We start from the raw sequence: 17,517 nt of genomic DNA, 5'->3' as shown, positions 1-17,517 counted from the left end.
GTTCTGAGGCATCGTCTGTGGAAGACATCCAACCTGTTAGTAATGCTGGCTGCCTTCATCCACGTCTCACAGGCGTAGGTCGCTGTTGGAATGACCACAGACATGTCGAGGCATAGCTCGATGGGTGTGGGGATGGCATTGATTGATTGATAGATTTTTTGTAATACTTTATTAACAGTTTGCAGATTGTACAGAGGTACAGGTTACAATGATTGTTAAAAGGATAACATAAAAAAGCCCTAGGGGCTTGTTTCCATTGTGGTCCTGTGATGACCACAATGGGCATTGAATATGACCATATGGTGCGGAGTCGTTGGAACACTCCTGCAGGATGTGGAAACATTTAAAGGAGCACTTCACCCCTGGAAGAAGTTTTCGGTCTTTTAATGAAGTTTAGGAGTCAAGAAACAAGATCCTGGGTTTTTTTTGTGAATAATCTGTGTTTTTAGATATCTAGTAATCTTCGCAATATTCGTGACGTTATTTGCATCATGAGAGATTGGTCTCATTCCTTTCCGCACTACATGTCTCGGCGTGTCTCAGTCAGACCATCTCAAAAGACAGCCCCAATGGGGTGTCCGTAACACTTTGTTCAACCTTCTTTCGCCACTCGGCCACTCCCATTAGCTGCGGCCAGCGGCCCTTGCAGAGTGAGGTATTACTTTACCTGAGTTATCTTCTGATAGTTGTACTTGAATGTTGACATGAAATAATAATCCTGTGTAGTGTTTCATAAGCGCAAGCTTGAAAAAAAAAATACAGCGTGGAGTAGCAGCGCTGGTAAACAAACACCGTCACGAAAGGCTAGGATCATAATACCAAGGATGTGACAGTGATGTCAATACTATGCGACACGGAAGTGAAACTGCATGAAGATACTTATATGTCCCAGTGATATGACATCACTAACGAATCCTTGGACATAATATGTAACTAGTTGAACGTTTGCGAGGACAGCCAGTGTTGCCAGATATTGTGAGAGAAATAAGCAGCCAGGTCTATGAAAACAAGCCCAAAAGAAAAATAACTATGCCAAGAGCACTTTACCTAGACATGGGATATTATATATTTGAAAATTGCTGATCTACAAGCTCACAACGCTTCGCAACCCATTGTGAGCTTGTAGATCTGCTATTTACAAAAAAATCTTGAGGGGGAAAAAGTCCAAAATGTGGATTTTTTGCAAAATATTTTTATTTGCTTTTCAAAATGTGGAATATTTTTGACACATATTTGTTAGGGGCTCCCTGCCACAAATTATAATTTCAGATGGGGGTCTGTGGAAAAATACATGAACATGTTTGAGAACCACTGGTTTAAACAGCAATCAAAACATTTGGAAACAAGCCCAAATATCAACTACATTTTAGAAAGAAGCCGCTTATAATAAGCAGACATGGCGACACTGGCATGCTGTTTGAATGTTATTGTTGGAGATCACACCCACATGGAACCTCCCCTGCCACAAGGCACCAAAGCATTCTGGGAGTTGAAGTTATAGGCAGTGATACGCTGTGGTCCCCCTGTGGTCCCCCCTGTGGTCACCCCTGGAACTTCTTCCAGGGGTGAAGTGCTCCTTTAATCGTAATATTTGTTATTATGATGATATTTCTACACAGTGTAAGGCTTTGGTCCTTTGCTTGAATTGCAAATCATTTTCCATTATTTTCACTGTTTTCATTAAAATCAGGTGCCATGTTATGCTTGAATTGCTTGCTGCTGACTTCTATAATAATACTCCTGCATTTTGCTGTGTACTGTACAGTATAGTCCCTTATCAAAAATACAACTGACAGAAAATCAAAAGTGTTGAATGGGAACATTCGGGCACTGGAACTTCGAGCATTCGCCAACAAATGCATTATTTTTTCTGTACAAAGGCAGGAATTGTGAGTGTGTGTGGTACAAATGGAACAAGATATCAGGTGGAGACTGTGTGAGGCAAGATGCATGGGAGTGAGACCGAGCTGTACAGAGAGAGAGAGAGAGAGAGACAGACAGACAGAGAGAGAGAGAGACAGAGAGACGGACAGAGACAGAGAGGCCGAGATGAATGAGTGATGACCCACAGAAGATATTGGTCAAGTGCCTGAGGAGCTGTGGATTACGATCTCCTATAGCTACACTTTCCAAGCTAGATCCCTGTATGATAAAAGCTCTTATAGCTTTCAGACCTGATTAGATGGTCCCCTGTCCTCTGGCAGAGGACTTCCTGTTATTAGCAGACAGGAGGGTGCTGAAATGTAAGCCCACGTAAGTTACAGAGCTTCAAACAAGTACTGTTCATTGAGAAAGCTTGCCAGGGTTGAACCACAAGAGAGCAAACGTACATTTACATTTTAGCTGTTTTGCTGACTCTCTTATCCAGAGCGATTAGCAATGATTGCAACAGAATTAAAGGGTAAAATTCCTAGCAGGCCAGCAATTATAGGATTCAATAATAGACGTGAGAGGGATAGAACTACAGTGCATAAACCTACAGTGTATATATATATATATATATATATATATGTATGTGTGTGTGTGTGTGTGTGTGTGTGTACACAGTATATACACACACATACACACACACACACACACACACACACACACACACACACACACACACACACACACACACACACACACACACACACACACACACACACACACACACACACATTCCTGTGGTACACGAGTACAGCATGTGTGATAGCATTAAAGAAATGAGTGCCAGGGAGAAAAAAAGGAATAGATATATTTTTACATAGAACCCTCTTGAGAGTTGAGGAAGGCGGAATCACGCAGTACAGTAGTGTGAGCTGAGCTGTGTGCCGCTGTGATAAAGACAGACGTCATAGCCGCTCATCGTCTGCCTCCCTTGCCCCGGGCTGTGTTGAAAAGTAAAGAGCTGCATCAAGGGACGCAAAAGCCCTGCGTGTTCTGAGCGATTGGTATGGAAATGAGCTTGTGGTGAGAATGGTAAACAAGCACGCACATCAAACACGGGGTACGCCTCGAAACAAAACAAATATTAATATTGAGATATATTTACATCCTAGGACTAAGTCATTATTTAACCATAAGTACAATTATTGCGTAACGTGGGCTCGTCACGTGGCTCTAAACAAGTGTACGGTTGCATATACATATGCTTGTTACGATAATGATGCATAGGCAACCTGTGCACCTCTCAAATAAATGGGTGTTTGCTTGTTTATGCTGAGTCAGGTGCCATTAAGTGTTATAATCGCCCTCTCGGGATTTAACACATTAATGTTGGTCAGGGGCCACAACGTGGCCTTATCTCACAATGCAGGTTAGGATCTCTGCCATTTCACAAGCACGTTTTGGGAAGTAAAGAGGTGTCTTAACCGCTAAAACCTATACTTGGTTGACCGGAGTCCATCAGGTCTCTATACTAGTAATATTTCTGTTTTCGCTCTACATTAAATATCTTTGCTGAAAATAGCCGATCTACAAGCTCACAACACTACCTAGCTTACGTCAGGTAAGTTTTCAGCAGATTACGATGCTGGGGTTTAAGTGGTTAATCACATGAGCCATTTAGTGTCCCAATTTTGTGCACGGCATCATGTCATAATAGACGAACATTCTGCAAATATATAGCCAATCTAGAAGCTCACAACACGTCGCGTTGTAGATCGGCTATTTTCGGCAAAGAGAATTGGTGTAGAAGGGGGAAAGGAGGGGGCCCAGTACAGACCCCTGGGATGCCCTGGTCAATGAAGTATAATAGGGTTTAAGTGGTTAATAAGATAGGGTGGAGAATTTAAGCGAGGGAACAAATGAGGAATTTTCGGATTTGTTAATGGAACCATTAAATAAATCCAATTCAGGTCCTGAGGGAAATCCTTATGTGCACACTCAGCACAGAAAACAGCTTGCGTTATGCACAACATTGGATGCAACATATAACTCACATTCAACATTAAAGCTGCACTATGTAACTTTTTTTAATGAATAAAACGTTTTTTTTGTCCAATCTGTAGAACAGTGGTTCCAAACCTTTTAGCTCAAGACCCAAGAGAGAAATTAGACGTTTGCTCGGGACACAAACTAGTGAAAATAGCAGATCTACTGTACAAGCTCACAGCACGTTGCTTCGTGCTGCGTTGTGAGCTTGTAGATCTGCTATTTTCACTACTTCCTAGCCGTATTTTTATTTATTTACGGGAATTATTTAATTGTATTTATGAAATACTTTTGAATTTTTTTTGAATTGTTTTTAATTGATGAAAAGTTGTGATTTCTTTGTTTAAACTTTTGTAAATCTTTTGAAATATTTATATATATATTTATTTATTTCTTATGTAGGAAATGAAAAAAGGGGATATTTACTCGCGACCCATAAAAATGGGTCCACGACCCAAACATGGGTCCCGACCCACTGTTTGGGAAACAGTGTGGTAGAGTAGCCTATGTTAATACAACATAACTTATACAATTGGGGTTGTTGTATTTTGTCTCCCTGAGATATTTAGGTTGTGTCAAAGGACAGATCTGATTCAAGATTGAATTTATCCCCTGAGCAAGCAGGCAGGCTCTATTAGCTCAATGGTTTAAAAAAAAATTCAGCACTTGCGCAGGAAACCGGGTTCATATCCGCGGTAGAAGAGGAAAGTTACATAGTGCAGCTTTAAGGCTTTCACAGATGATCAGTCCAATCAGTTTAGTAGCCCAGCCCAGGAACACATTTTTTTAACGTAGGCTACTTTTTATTTATTTTGACAAAACCTGCACAGTAAAACAAATCTGTACAGCTTTTGTAAGCTTTTACTGCGTGGATCTTAGATTGTAAATCAGCTTGGTAATTTGAAATGTATATGTCCCAGCAGTGTTCCTCAATGAAGCTTTAGGCCAATTTGTTAATGAGTTACAGAATATTTAACATACTAGTCCTCCTGACATCACCTCTTTAGGACAGATTGTTAATGAGTTACAGAATATTTAACATACTAGTCCTCCTGACATCACTTCTTTAGGAAAGACTGACACTATTAAAATCTAACTCTCAAGATACAGTATAGGGGTCACGTCGGCGGGCTCACTCTTATTCTGATTACGCACCCTGTTAATAAGGCATCAAGTCATTATCCTGATTAGACAGCATCTTAATAAGCCATTGAATCATACAGCACTGGCACTCAAATGGGATTTGTGTAAACAGGATGTGTGTGAGAGAGAGAGAGAGAGAGAGAGAGAGAGAGAGAGAGAGAGGGAGAGGGAGAGGGAGAGGGAGAGGGGGGGGGCCGGGCAGAGGGTGATATTCCATGCAGTTAAAAATATTGGACTGTTATAGTGTTGCCCCACTAACGCACGCACGCAGCAGGCACACAATGTCATCTCTTCGTTAGATCGGCAGGATCACAATGTTATCCAGAAATATCCACTTGTCAGGTCATAACACAACCAGACGTATATTCCCTGAGCTGGATCTATCAGCGCCTCCGAAACGCATTTCCCATCATGGAGGCAGGCTCAGGTGATCAGTGTGTTAGCGTGTTAGCAGCAACCATCACCATCAATCTTTAGCACTAGATGACATGACAACACACATACACACGCAGACACACACACACACACACACACACACACACACACACACACACACACACACACACACACACACACCCTCACACACTCGCTCGCTCGCGCACACACACATACACACACACACACACACACACACACACACATCACATTACAGAGCCATTCTCACTGGGGGAAGTCTCTATGAAGGTGTTAAGAATATCGAACGGGTACAGTATATGTGAGTGATGTACAGTATACAGTTGTTTAGTGACACATTTTCATGTATTTCTCTTTTGTACTGTACGTGAGGGTCCTCTATGCTTAAAAAACTGAACAACTACGCAAGTGTGGGTCCTCCTGACCCACAGCTTGTGCACCACTGCTGAAGCTGCCAGTATAACCTGTGTATTGTACTCTGAATTGATCAATTTGGCCATGCCGTGGATTACTTTATAATCATGTCTTGCATTTTAGACGCCATTAATTTACGGCAATGAATTTACGGCAACGAATTTAGTTTCAAATAAGCCATCATATTCTCCTACCATGTTAGGTTGGCCAATTGTGAGCCTGGGGAGAAATTCAGATTATTTCTTTTGCAGTTTAAATTTAGCACAGCCCATGGCACATCTGATGAGGCAGGGACACTCAACACTCTGTGCAACCTGTCACCCAGCCTGTTTGAGGCGAGCGTTCCCTATCTGCTCCCCATCATGTGCTTATACAGTAATATTCATGACTAGGTATGAGCTGTACATTACAACATACATGAATTTAATCTGGTTATGGTTCTAAGTACACTATAGAGGCTGTTAAAGGTCAATGAGCGCCAAATAAAGATGGCTGATATTAACCCCTTTCTCACTTATTGATGCATTGCCAACATTTTTTTGCAAGAGCACTTCTGTGACTGTCACATTGTGACAGTGTCACAACTGCTTGGGCCATGGGTGTTAATTTCATAGCAGGAATTTGTGCAGGATGTAGAACTCATTATTCTTTTGTCGGATGATAATTTGCCCTAAAACAGCGTTCAACCCTCTCCTGCCTAAAAATGTGTGTTCTGAATGATAGTTGCTTCTTCATATGCATAAGCTTACAATGAGGGAGTAGAACCAGCAGACTATAAAAAATATACGTACCCTGCACAAGGGGGATTGTCTCGGGCGGTCCATTCTTTATTAGGCTTTATAAAAAGGCCCACGAGCGTCCTTCCCCGTCATTGCATTAATGCTTAGTGGCTACTCACTCAGTCTGGCGCTCTCGCTCATGGACTGCTGTGATGTACGCAATAATCGGAGGCCTGGCCTGCTCATCTGCTGTTGATGTTAATGTGAATGTTTCACCATGTATACAGTAGTACTCACTCCATTCAATGCACATCAACTATACATACTGTACTGTAATGTTGATAAACATTAAAAATGGCCTACTGTTGATTATCTGTATACATACATACATACATACATACATACATACATACATACATACATACATACATACAATACATACACACTCCTACTATAGGGACATATTACTGGTGATAGATGATACATATTGGTTGATACACACTACTGTTGATTCTCTACACATACCTACTATATGCACATATTAGTGGTGATAGATTGTATATTTACCTGTGCCTATTTATTTTTACTAGAGGTTCGGGCCACTATGTGGCCCTCATAGACCGCTACACAGCCCTCACACCTACGCTGCACTGCCAATCCAACCGCTGTGTCTGAGTCATAGTGTCGAGGGCTTTGTCAGAGTAGACGTTGTACCTGTCTATCTGTGTCCCGGCCTTTTGTGCTGATATATGGAGATCTCTGTAACTGTCTGTCTACCTGTGTCCCTTTTATGCTCAAATATGGAGATCTCTGTATCTGTCAGTCCTTGTCCCTTTATGCCCATATACGGAGATCCCTGATGTCATCAGTATTTGCCCATATATTGGCATGCCAATATATGGGCATATCGGTTGGATAGGTGGTTCTGGACAACTGGAGAGCCATATATGCCTATATATGGACATATCGGTTAGATCAGTGGTTCTGGACAACCATATTGGGTTTGTTTATGGTAATGTCGGAGTGACGTGGCCGTGGTCCTGCCTATATATGGGCGTATCGGCTTTGTTTATGGTTATGTCTGAGTCCGAGTGACGTGGCCGTGGTCCTGCCTATATATGGGCGTATAGGGTTTGTTTATGGTTATGTCTGAGTCAGAGTGACGTGGCCGTGGTCCCATTAGCCAATTTTAATATAGGATAACACATACAGTACTGTATATAACACATACACGCCTACAGTATATCTACATGCCTATATGTACATATTGATAGATTTTAGTGTTGATACTCGCTACATTCATACCTACTACTATGTGCTCATTCTACTGCCGATAGATTGCACATTATATTTATTGTTAAGTCCAAGTGCAGATAGCCTATACACTATGCACACGCCTGATCAGTACAGATGCAGAGGGCCAGGTTGGATGTTAAGTGATATTTATGCTGTCTTTTATATTACATTTTGTATATCAAATATATTGATTGCTATATTAGTCATATCATGTCACCTATCTGTCAGCCAACATTCTTGATGATACTCTGAGGCTAGTTTGACTCCAGATGTTACTACTGTATTCCCACAATAATTATTTTTATTTATCTGGCATTTGGCAGTCTTACATTTTAACCCCAAGACCCTGTTTTATTAGCTTTTGCGGCCTTTGTGATTATCCTTATAATTGCAATCATCATGTTCTCCTCTGTTAAGCGATGCACTGGCAATTTCTATTTGACTAGGTTTGATTACACAAACTGACATGCATTTTTCATAATAGGCTGCTATTTAGAGCTCTATCTTCTCCGTCTACAGTAGGGTGGAGAGTGGGTGAGAGAGGAAATCAATATTGTCATGGTTATTTCTTCTGGAGAGGGAATCAAAGAATCACAAGATGCACTAAATAGTATATAAACAATGGGACGGGAGTCTTTTCATGCGTGAAAAAAACAACACAATATGCCCAGGAGAGGTGAGACATGTTTCATAAAATTAGGTCAGATTGGGTTCAGTCAAATTACTTGTCAGACTACATTAAGAAGCTTGAGGAGTTGACATACACAAATTCCACTAAATTCCACAAACTTTGGCTCGGTATAATGTTTTAAGTATTAGAATGATGTCAAAACGTTGCTTTGTTAGGATTGTCAAAGCCTTATTCTCTTGTCAAATTAGTACATACTTTGGATGAAAAAATCGGAGAAAAAAGGTAAAAAGAGTGAATTAGCCTAGCGGGCTGGAAGGCGAGTAATCTATTTTCATCAAAGGCTTGTTAGAACAAATCAACATCAGATAACGTGGCAGCACTCATCAAGTGGACATTTCCTACAATCCTGATCCAACGTGCTTTCCCTTGATCGGTATGCTAAGGATGAAAGGAAAACCAAAAGGCTAAGACTGATTGTGCAAGAAGAGGGCTTCAAGCTAATTGTTCTTTAATTCAGAGTCAGAGAACAATAAACGTGGCGTGAAGTGAATGTGCATAGAAAGAGGCATGATATTATGGGCTCATGATTACAGGTGTAATCGTATAGGCGGCATTGTTTTTAGTTTTTCAGTCAATTTGCAGTTACAGGAAGTTAGAAAATGGAAAGAGAGAAGTAAGGAGTGTTCCTTACTTCTCTCTTTCCATTTTCTAACAGAACAGGAGGGCAGAGTCAAATCAAACATTAATCATCATTTCAATGCCTTTCTTTTCTCCCATGTTTCTTGTAATTGGCATGCTGAAAAAGTTGCACATCTAAAGCCTGTCCTGATTACATAACACTTGGAAGATGTGCGAAACTTTTCTTCTTTTTGCTGCTTGGTTAAGGGCTGACAAAGCTTGGACAGAATTGAGGATTAGAGAAATACTGTGTCATCGATTTAACAGGCTGTTAAAGTTTAATCACTAACCTCTGCCTTTTCTCTGTTTCTTGCAGAGCCGTGAGAGGATGGTGGACTATATGAGCAAAGTCATGCTGCACACGGCTGTCTCATGCTGGCAACCATTCCTGGGCCTGGCCATTGTGGCTGTGTTTGTGGGTTCAACGCTGGGATGCCCCTCGCGTTGCGAGTGCTCGGCCCAGAGCAAGGCAGTTGTCTGCCACCGCAAGCGTATGCCAAGCATCCCTGATGGCATTCCCATTGAGACCCGGCTCCTCGACCTGAGTAAGAATAAGCTGACCATGATCAATCCTGATGACTTTTCTGCCTTTCCGGGACTGGAGGAGCTGGACCTCAGTGGGAACATTATAAGTTACGTCGAGCCCGGAGCCTTCAACAACCTGTTCAGCATGCATTCACTCAGTCTCAAAAGTAACCGCATCAAGCTCATCCCCCTGGGTGTCTTCACTGGGTTAATGAATCTAACACGGCTGGACGTCAGTGACAACAAGATTGTAATCCTCCTGGATTACATGTTCCAGGACCTGCACAATCTCAAATACTTAGAGGTGGGTGACAATGACCTTGTTTACATTTCTCACCGGGCGTTCAGCGGACTTCAAAGCCTGGAGATGCTCACGCTGGAAAGGTGCAACCTCACAGTGGTGCCCACTGAGGCCCTGTCCCACCTGCACAATCTGGTCGTCCTTCATCTAAGATACCTCAGCATCAGCACTTTGCACCCGTACTCCTTCAAGAAGCTATTCCGTCTGCGGCACTTAGAGATTGACAACTGGCCTTCACTAGACCTTGTTCCAGCCAACACTCTGCATGGCCTAAATCTGACCACCTTGTTCATGACCAACACTAACCTGTCTACCTTCCCTTACCAAGCCCTCAAGCATCTGCCCTACCTGACACACCTCAATCTGTCCTTTAATCGCATCAGGCACATCGAGGGCGGGATGCTGATGGATCTGGTGCGGCTGCGGGAGCTGCACCTGGTAGGAGCTCTGCTGTCCACCATTGAGCCCTATGCTTTCCAAGGTCTGCGGTGGCTCAAGGTCCTCAACGTCTCTCACAACCGCCTGGACACACTGGAGAAGAGTGTCTTTCAAGCTCCTGAGGCACTGGAGGTGCTTCTGATTGATGGCAACCCGCTAGTATGCGACTGCCGTCTCATGTGGATCCTACAGAAAAGGCTATCCATCTTCTTTGGCGAGTCACAGCCCGAGTGCAGCACGCCCGAGGGGATCCGCGGCAGGCCTTTTATGGAGTTCAAGGAGACCCTGCTGTCCTACTACGTTACGTGCACCAAGCCAAAAATCCGCGAGAACAGAACGCAGACGGTCGCCGTCGACGAAGGCCAGCAGGCATTGCTGCGCTGCAGTGCCGAGGGGACACCGAGACCCACCGTGTCCTGGCTGTCCCCGCGGCGACGTGTCCTCGTGGGCCGGAGCCATGGCAGAGTCACCGTGCACAACAACGGAACGCTAGAGATCAAGTCGGCAGAGGTGCAAGACAGCGGCGTGTACCTCTGCCTGGCGTCCAACACTGCAGGAAATGACACCCTGATGACCTCGCTGGCGGTGAAAAGCCTCGGATCGCTGTACGCTAACAGGACCCAGTACTACACAGATCCCAGCAACACCACTGCCAACGGGACGACCGTCGTGAGCTACGGTTTGGACCTTAAGACTATTTTAGTGTCGACGGCCATGGGCTGTTTCACGTTCCTCGGGGTGGTCTTGTTCTGCTTTCTGCTCCTGTTTGTTTGGAGCAGAGGGAAAGGGAAGCATAAAAACAACATTGATATTGAATATGTGCCTCGGTCCAAGTCTAACGGCACCAACCTGGACTCGCCAGACGGGCAAGCTGGCCCTCGCCGTTTTAACATGAAAATGATGTGACTTATTTTATAGACCTAGGTGGCGGGAATGCCCAGAGGATAATGTATTTTCATTGCAAACAGGACAGCTGAATTCCCCACTGTTGCAGAGAGACTGGTAATGAAAATGTGAATAGTACTATTGGGCACAATACAATGTGCAGTACCTAAAACTTTTGGATTTTGCCAGAGACAATGGTTGGCTGCTGTGTTTCAAAAACTGTAAAGCATATGGTGGGACATCTATTTTTGTTGCCAGGGGGGCAACTTCAGCTTGATGGAAAACGGATGAAAATGGAATACTGCGACAACCGAGGGGACCTGGAGGGAATAGGTGTCGGTTATCAACCTTTTGAAATTTCTATGCCCAGAAAGAACCTTCCAGTTTTGGGTTGGATCTAAGAACTCAGCACAGCCATGTACAGTACAACATTTGTATCTAAGGTATTACTCTACTTTGTTTAGTCTTGCGCCATGCTTATTCACTGAACAAATCAATGAAACAGACCATACGTCCCCATGTTCAGTACTTTGCATATGTGTACCTAATGCTTAATTATGTACATGTAAGTACATATACATTCAAAAGAACTACTCATAGCAATATTCATGGAATGCATCAGCCAAAATCAACATGACCCCATATTGTTCAGCAAGACAATTTATTTTCCTGACTTTTCACGTCTCCACGGAATCAGGAAGGGCTTCTGTGGGTGTTTATCTATCCCTGTTCCCAGATTGAATTATAGATATCCAAAAGATATTATCTATGAACACAAATGAAAGAAAATAGATTTTATTTATCAAAAATATTGTGGGTTTTACAAGGGAGTACTATTCAGGATCTAACTAAACACATTTAAATAATCTTAAAGATGACTTGGTACTGTACCTGTCAACGTACATCATATGAACCATCTTTTTGTCCTATTCTTGTCTCTTTTTATTATTCTGTTGACAGTAATCTTTGCTGGTTGGCAAAATACATGTGTCCATTTTATGACAGTGACATTTGCACCATTTGCCCCAGTAAGAAATTTGGACTTTGTTGTGGTAGTTCCTCATTTTGTTGTTGAATCATTTAGATTGTGAATACAAAAGTAAAGAGAAAAAAAAAGAGAGAGAAAAAATTATAATAATGTATGTGAAATAAATGAAGATGTATTTGTACTAACAAGTCTGTTTAAATGGGTCTAGCAAGAAGGGTTGCGCTGAGTCATAGTTTTGGAGCCAATACGATCACCAAACACATGCAAGCAGAATCGGTCGTCGTCGATCTAGACAGAAATATGAATTGGGTCTGATACACATTGTCACATGTGTTGCACTGAATGTGTTACACTGTGTAACACTGAACATTTGGCACTGAACGTGTAACACTGAATGTGTTGATACCATGTCAGCGAAGTGGCAGCATCCTTTGGACAAGTCATGTGGTGGGTATTCCTGTATGTTGCTGAAAAGTTGCAGGTGTGATAAATAAAATGGTTACACAGGTAATGCATATGATGAAGTAAACAGGATAACCTACTCATTGTATTATTATTTTTTACCACATGCTCTGTAGCAGCAACGTTTTCTTCCTTCCAGAGCAAATCTGTGCGTACACACACGCACACAAATACACGCACACGCACTGTGAAAGCAGATTCAAACCATGGATGTGCATCAAGTCTGAACAGTATTGTTGACAGCATTGTTGCCGATAGAACTGGAGTGTCATTGCTGTTTCTATATGTGATTTTAAAATGCCACGATTTTCTTTTCTTTTTTTCCAACATGTGTCACTGCATCCCAGTGTCTGTCCACACAGGATGGGAACTGGCCGAACAACACAACATACAGTACATGATAATAATAATAATAATGATAATAATAATTCACTTTGCTAATCACAGCCCCATATAGCCTGTTTGATGTGCATTAGGCCACAGACCCCCATTTAACAAATGTTTTGTTTATTTCTGGGACCCAAATCTCCAATGTAGAATCTTCAGTGTTAATTTATCTCTGAGAGTTTACAAATGGAATCTCCCTCTGCTGAGCCTTGTTGTGTTTAAACTGCAACTTTACAGTTATTCTGTTTTGTATGAAAGGGTTAAGAAAATAATTATAACAACGTGCTCCCTGAATAAGAGCAGTGTTCACGTCACAGTGTAGCGGTTGGACACCGGAGAGGAAGAATTGGCTCATCATCAGAACCACCAAAGGCTGCAATCCAAGCCTCTGATAGATTTGGGGATGATACGGTTTTAACCAACTGAGCCTTCGCTAGCCGTTAATTTGACCTCCACCGTCCATCCTTTTTAAGGCTAAGTCAGCAGTTCTCAACCTTTTCTGGATCAGGGCCCACATGAAATGGGACACAGGTTTAGAACCACTGGTGTAAGAAATATTTTTGTGTTGAATTTAAGTGCTGAATACTAGTTCTGCATTCTGATGGTGATCGTTGCTGTGGAGTGATTGTTCTGGCAGGTGCCCTCCCATCTGCCCGGCTCTTTGGAGAACAGAGGGTGTATTTTCAGGTCGGAATGCCAGCTTTATTCAATCAGGTGAGAGAACCATTTTATCAGATTCCAATAAAAATGTTGTCTGCTCAATTGCACACTCTGAGTTACAGACCTAATGGTCCATTTGGACCCCTGGTGGTCCCTGGACTAGAGATTGAGAAACAGTGATCTACCTGATAGATCTAAGTGATCTTGTCTTTTGTTAAAGCATCTACACCATGAATTTAAAAAAAATATTTGATATTTAATATCATATGGTGTATGTCCCTCAAACCTTTTTCAAAAGGTTTGAGCCTAAATCATCACTCAGATATACTCATCCCAAGTCAATTGTCTCTGGCTTATACAGCACTTTCAGCTGCAATACCAAAACGTCCTCTTGGGCAGGGGGGGGCTACTGAGCAATTCTGTCTGGCCAGCATCAATGCAATGGCAATGCAAGTGATGTCACTTGCATTGCCATTCTGAAATGGCCTGTTCAGACACGCCCATTCTGAAAATCTCTGAAATGAGAATGAATGACTGAATGTAAAAAAAAAAAAAAATGAAATTCATGGTGTAGACCCTTTAAAATAAGTGTTAAAGGACTGGGTTGGACTGGGTGACCACAACAAATAGCATAAGTAACTATATGCTTATGGACTCTCCTCTATGCTATGGGGGCTGCCGAGGAAACTGGACGAAAGGGGCAATTTTGCAAATAGACCCCATGGCCATTTGGGATCAACATAAGTAAGTTAAGGAAAAAAGGCTATGTTTTTTTAATCCGAACTTGTCCTTTAAATAGCTCTATATTCGATGATGGTAATAATTTCTAAGAGTTTTTGTTCAACAAGGGTCTCAAGCTCTTTAGTAAACAGAAACTATACTGTATTTTAAGGTCTAGATACCAATTTCATCCAATCAAGACAGGACTACAGTATAAACAAGTGAAATTGGAAGTAATGAAACAAAAGAATGAACAGACAAATGTGGAATTGGATTTGGAACATTATAAGATTGAAGCTGATAAATGTGTTCTCTCTCCTGATTTGATGAAAATGTATTTTCTGTTTAAGAGGAGTCCCCTGTTAAGCAAACACTATATTGATACATCATTGCTATAGAGTCTATACCACTGATTATCAGAATAATATAACTTTTTAACAAAAGCTTTAAAAAAAAAAGTATCAATCAAAGCACCTTTAACTGGTTGCATTTGTATACTCTCAAGGTTCAATGCCCAAGATGTTCTTGATTATCCTTTCAGAATCCTTAAATTAACACTGTGTTTTACAGTATATCAACTCCATACAGATTTCTGGTATAGCGCACTGTTTATTCCAAAACAATTAAAATCCAAATCGTTTGTTATATTTGCAATTTGTTTTTCTTTATAAATAGGCATGCTAGGCTTTGTGGTTCCCTGTACTGCAGAACCAGAGCTTTGAAGTCTCCTAATCCAGTGGTTCCCAAAGTTTTTAGCTCGAGACCCAAAATATTATATAAATAATAATATTATATTATTGTTATGTCTCAGTGCATGGGACCCAAACTAGTGAAAATAGACGATCTACAAGCAATGCAACACGTGAGCTTGTAGAGCTTTCCTTTGATTTTACGAATTTCATTTGAAAAATTACTTTATTTTATTTATGAATTTTCTTTAATTATTATTTTGTTTTTGAAAAAATACTGTACATTTTAAAAACATTGTAGTAAATGAAAAAACTAAAAACGGGATATTTACTTGCGACCTATGATAATTGGTCCGTGACCTGAAAATGGGTTCCGGCCCACTGTTTGGGAAAACACTGTCCTAATCATCACATTGAATTGCAGGTGATGCAAAATAAAAGTGCCCTATCCTAAACCAGGGTTAATAACATTAATCTTGACTTACACCCAGAGGGATCTCATCTTGGCCTGTCACCAAGTAGAGCTGGCCGATCAGAGAGTAGTTAACAAGATAGGATGACCCAGAGCCAAAATACGGCACTATCCAGTTAATTTAATAGAATAGCATGATAAATAATACTTCTTTGTCCCCGCCAAGCCGGGCGGCAGAAGGCCAGAGACTATGCTTTTAGTTTGCAGGAGTGGCCCGTTTTGAACAAAATGCCACAAATCATAAACGCAGCGTCCGATTGCCGTGAAACTTTGCACGCATACTCACAGTAGGCCAAGGAAGAAATGCCACCCTACATTATGCCACCCTACTGGATTATTACTAGGCGGCAAGCAAGCTCTGCTGGATTTGAAACCCACGAAGTGAATCTTTTAAGGATCCAGTCCCCATTAATGACCCAGCATATGTCGCTATTTCACCTCCTGCTGGCTGCAGAAGCATTGGCTGGACTTTACACTTGATTTTATTACCTTAGTAAACATTTTCATAAATACTTTGTTTTCAATCGCTAGTTCAAAGTGTTTTTTTCAATTATCATGATACGCGTTAAGTAAATTATGGTCCCACTATGACAAAGTATGGTATTCTACTGGTTCTACTGAGTGAAGACCAGCCCTCGCTGTGCTTCCGGTCAATAGCAGTCGTTTCCAGTTTCTATTCGGGACTGGATGTTCCACGATGGTGGATTTGAATCAGCAGATCCATATTTTTTACAGTCTATGATTATTACGCAACTCCTCTAATAAGCCGCCCCCATTTCCACCCGACAAGTTTTCCACCATGTTGCTTTTTTTCAACTTTGCTGGCCCACAATAAGCTACCTGGCCTGGTGGAGACCTGTGCTCAGAGGAGCACATTTTTCTATTTTTAATTATTTTTAATTCCATGTATTCCTTTGTTGGTTATGTGAAAAGCACTTACTATCCATACCAGAATTTATATGAAATTTTAAGGCTAACGCCAAATATTTACTGTGTTATTTATTTTTAAGAAGATTAGCTGGCTATTCTCTTTATAAAACTATGTTCATAAAATAGCATTGTGAATTCTCCTTAACAGAAGTCCGTTACATTTTTTAAAATTCTAAACAGCATTGGAAATGAGATGGAAATGGTAACAGTTTATCAGGTTATCAGTGAATAATATACAGTACACTATTCTTTTTTAGACACAGTCAAATGGAAGAGTTGGCAAACATACTGTAATAGCTTTTGCAGACATAATGATTTGCTGCTAACCACGCAGTCGATTCTATTTGCATGTTGGATCAGAAATTATTTTCTTAAGAATATTCTTTGAAGCATCTCTTGTGTTTTCCGTTACAAGTGTACGGTCTCATTAAGAAGGCAGACCCACAAAGTCTCTTATGGTTTCCAAGCCTGCAGTCCCATGGGCTGCTTCAGAAAGCGGAACACCAAATGCCATAGCAGTACATTGCTGTTGGGTGGAAAACCGTTCCTTTTTTATTATTTTTAAAATAGTGAAAGTAGCCGACCTACAAGCTCACAACGCCTCGGGTGTTGTTGTGAGCTTGTAGATCTGCTATTTTCATTGCTTTTGACACTCTTGTATGATGAAGTAGGGCATTCATTTACGAAAGAACACAAGTTGAAATATAGAGATACAAGGTTTTTGCCTGACAGCAACGACTACCAAAAATACAATAGAAACAAGGTTAACTTTGAAGGTCAGCAATGCCCACATTCCAAGTGCTTCCTCAGAGGAATGATATGAATAATGTTTTCCCCCCACAAAAACCTG

The 17,517-nt window shown here is 41.4% G+C and overlaps 1 protein-coding gene across 2 annotated transcripts in view; it reads left to right on the top strand.

The window, feature by feature from the left end:
* Positions 1–11,380, top strand: part of lingo2 (leucine rich repeat and Ig domain containing 2) — a gene marked incomplete at its 3' end in the record, with an annotated part of 308,227 nt that extends 296,847 nt beyond the window's left edge. For both annotated transcript variants that reach the window (XM_080415729.1, XM_080415730.1), the window contains one exon: positions 9,527–11,380. In XM_080415729.1, the coding sequence (XP_080271855.1) occupies positions 9,539–11,380 (1,842 nt within the window). In that variant the 5' untranslated portion in view covers positions 9,527–9,538. The remainder of the gene's footprint in view (positions 1–9,526) is intronic.
* Positions 11,381–17,517: the final 6,137 nt, after the last annotated feature.

This window comes from Gymnoscopelus braueri, assembly GCF_963280865.1.
Source record: "Gymnoscopelus braueri genome assembly, chromosome: 20".
NCBI lineage: Eukaryota > Metazoa > Chordata > Actinopteri > Myctophiformes > Myctophidae > Gymnoscopelus > Gymnoscopelus braueri.
Note: the sequence above shows the minus strand (reverse complement) of the source record. Positions and strands in the feature narration are given on the sequence as shown.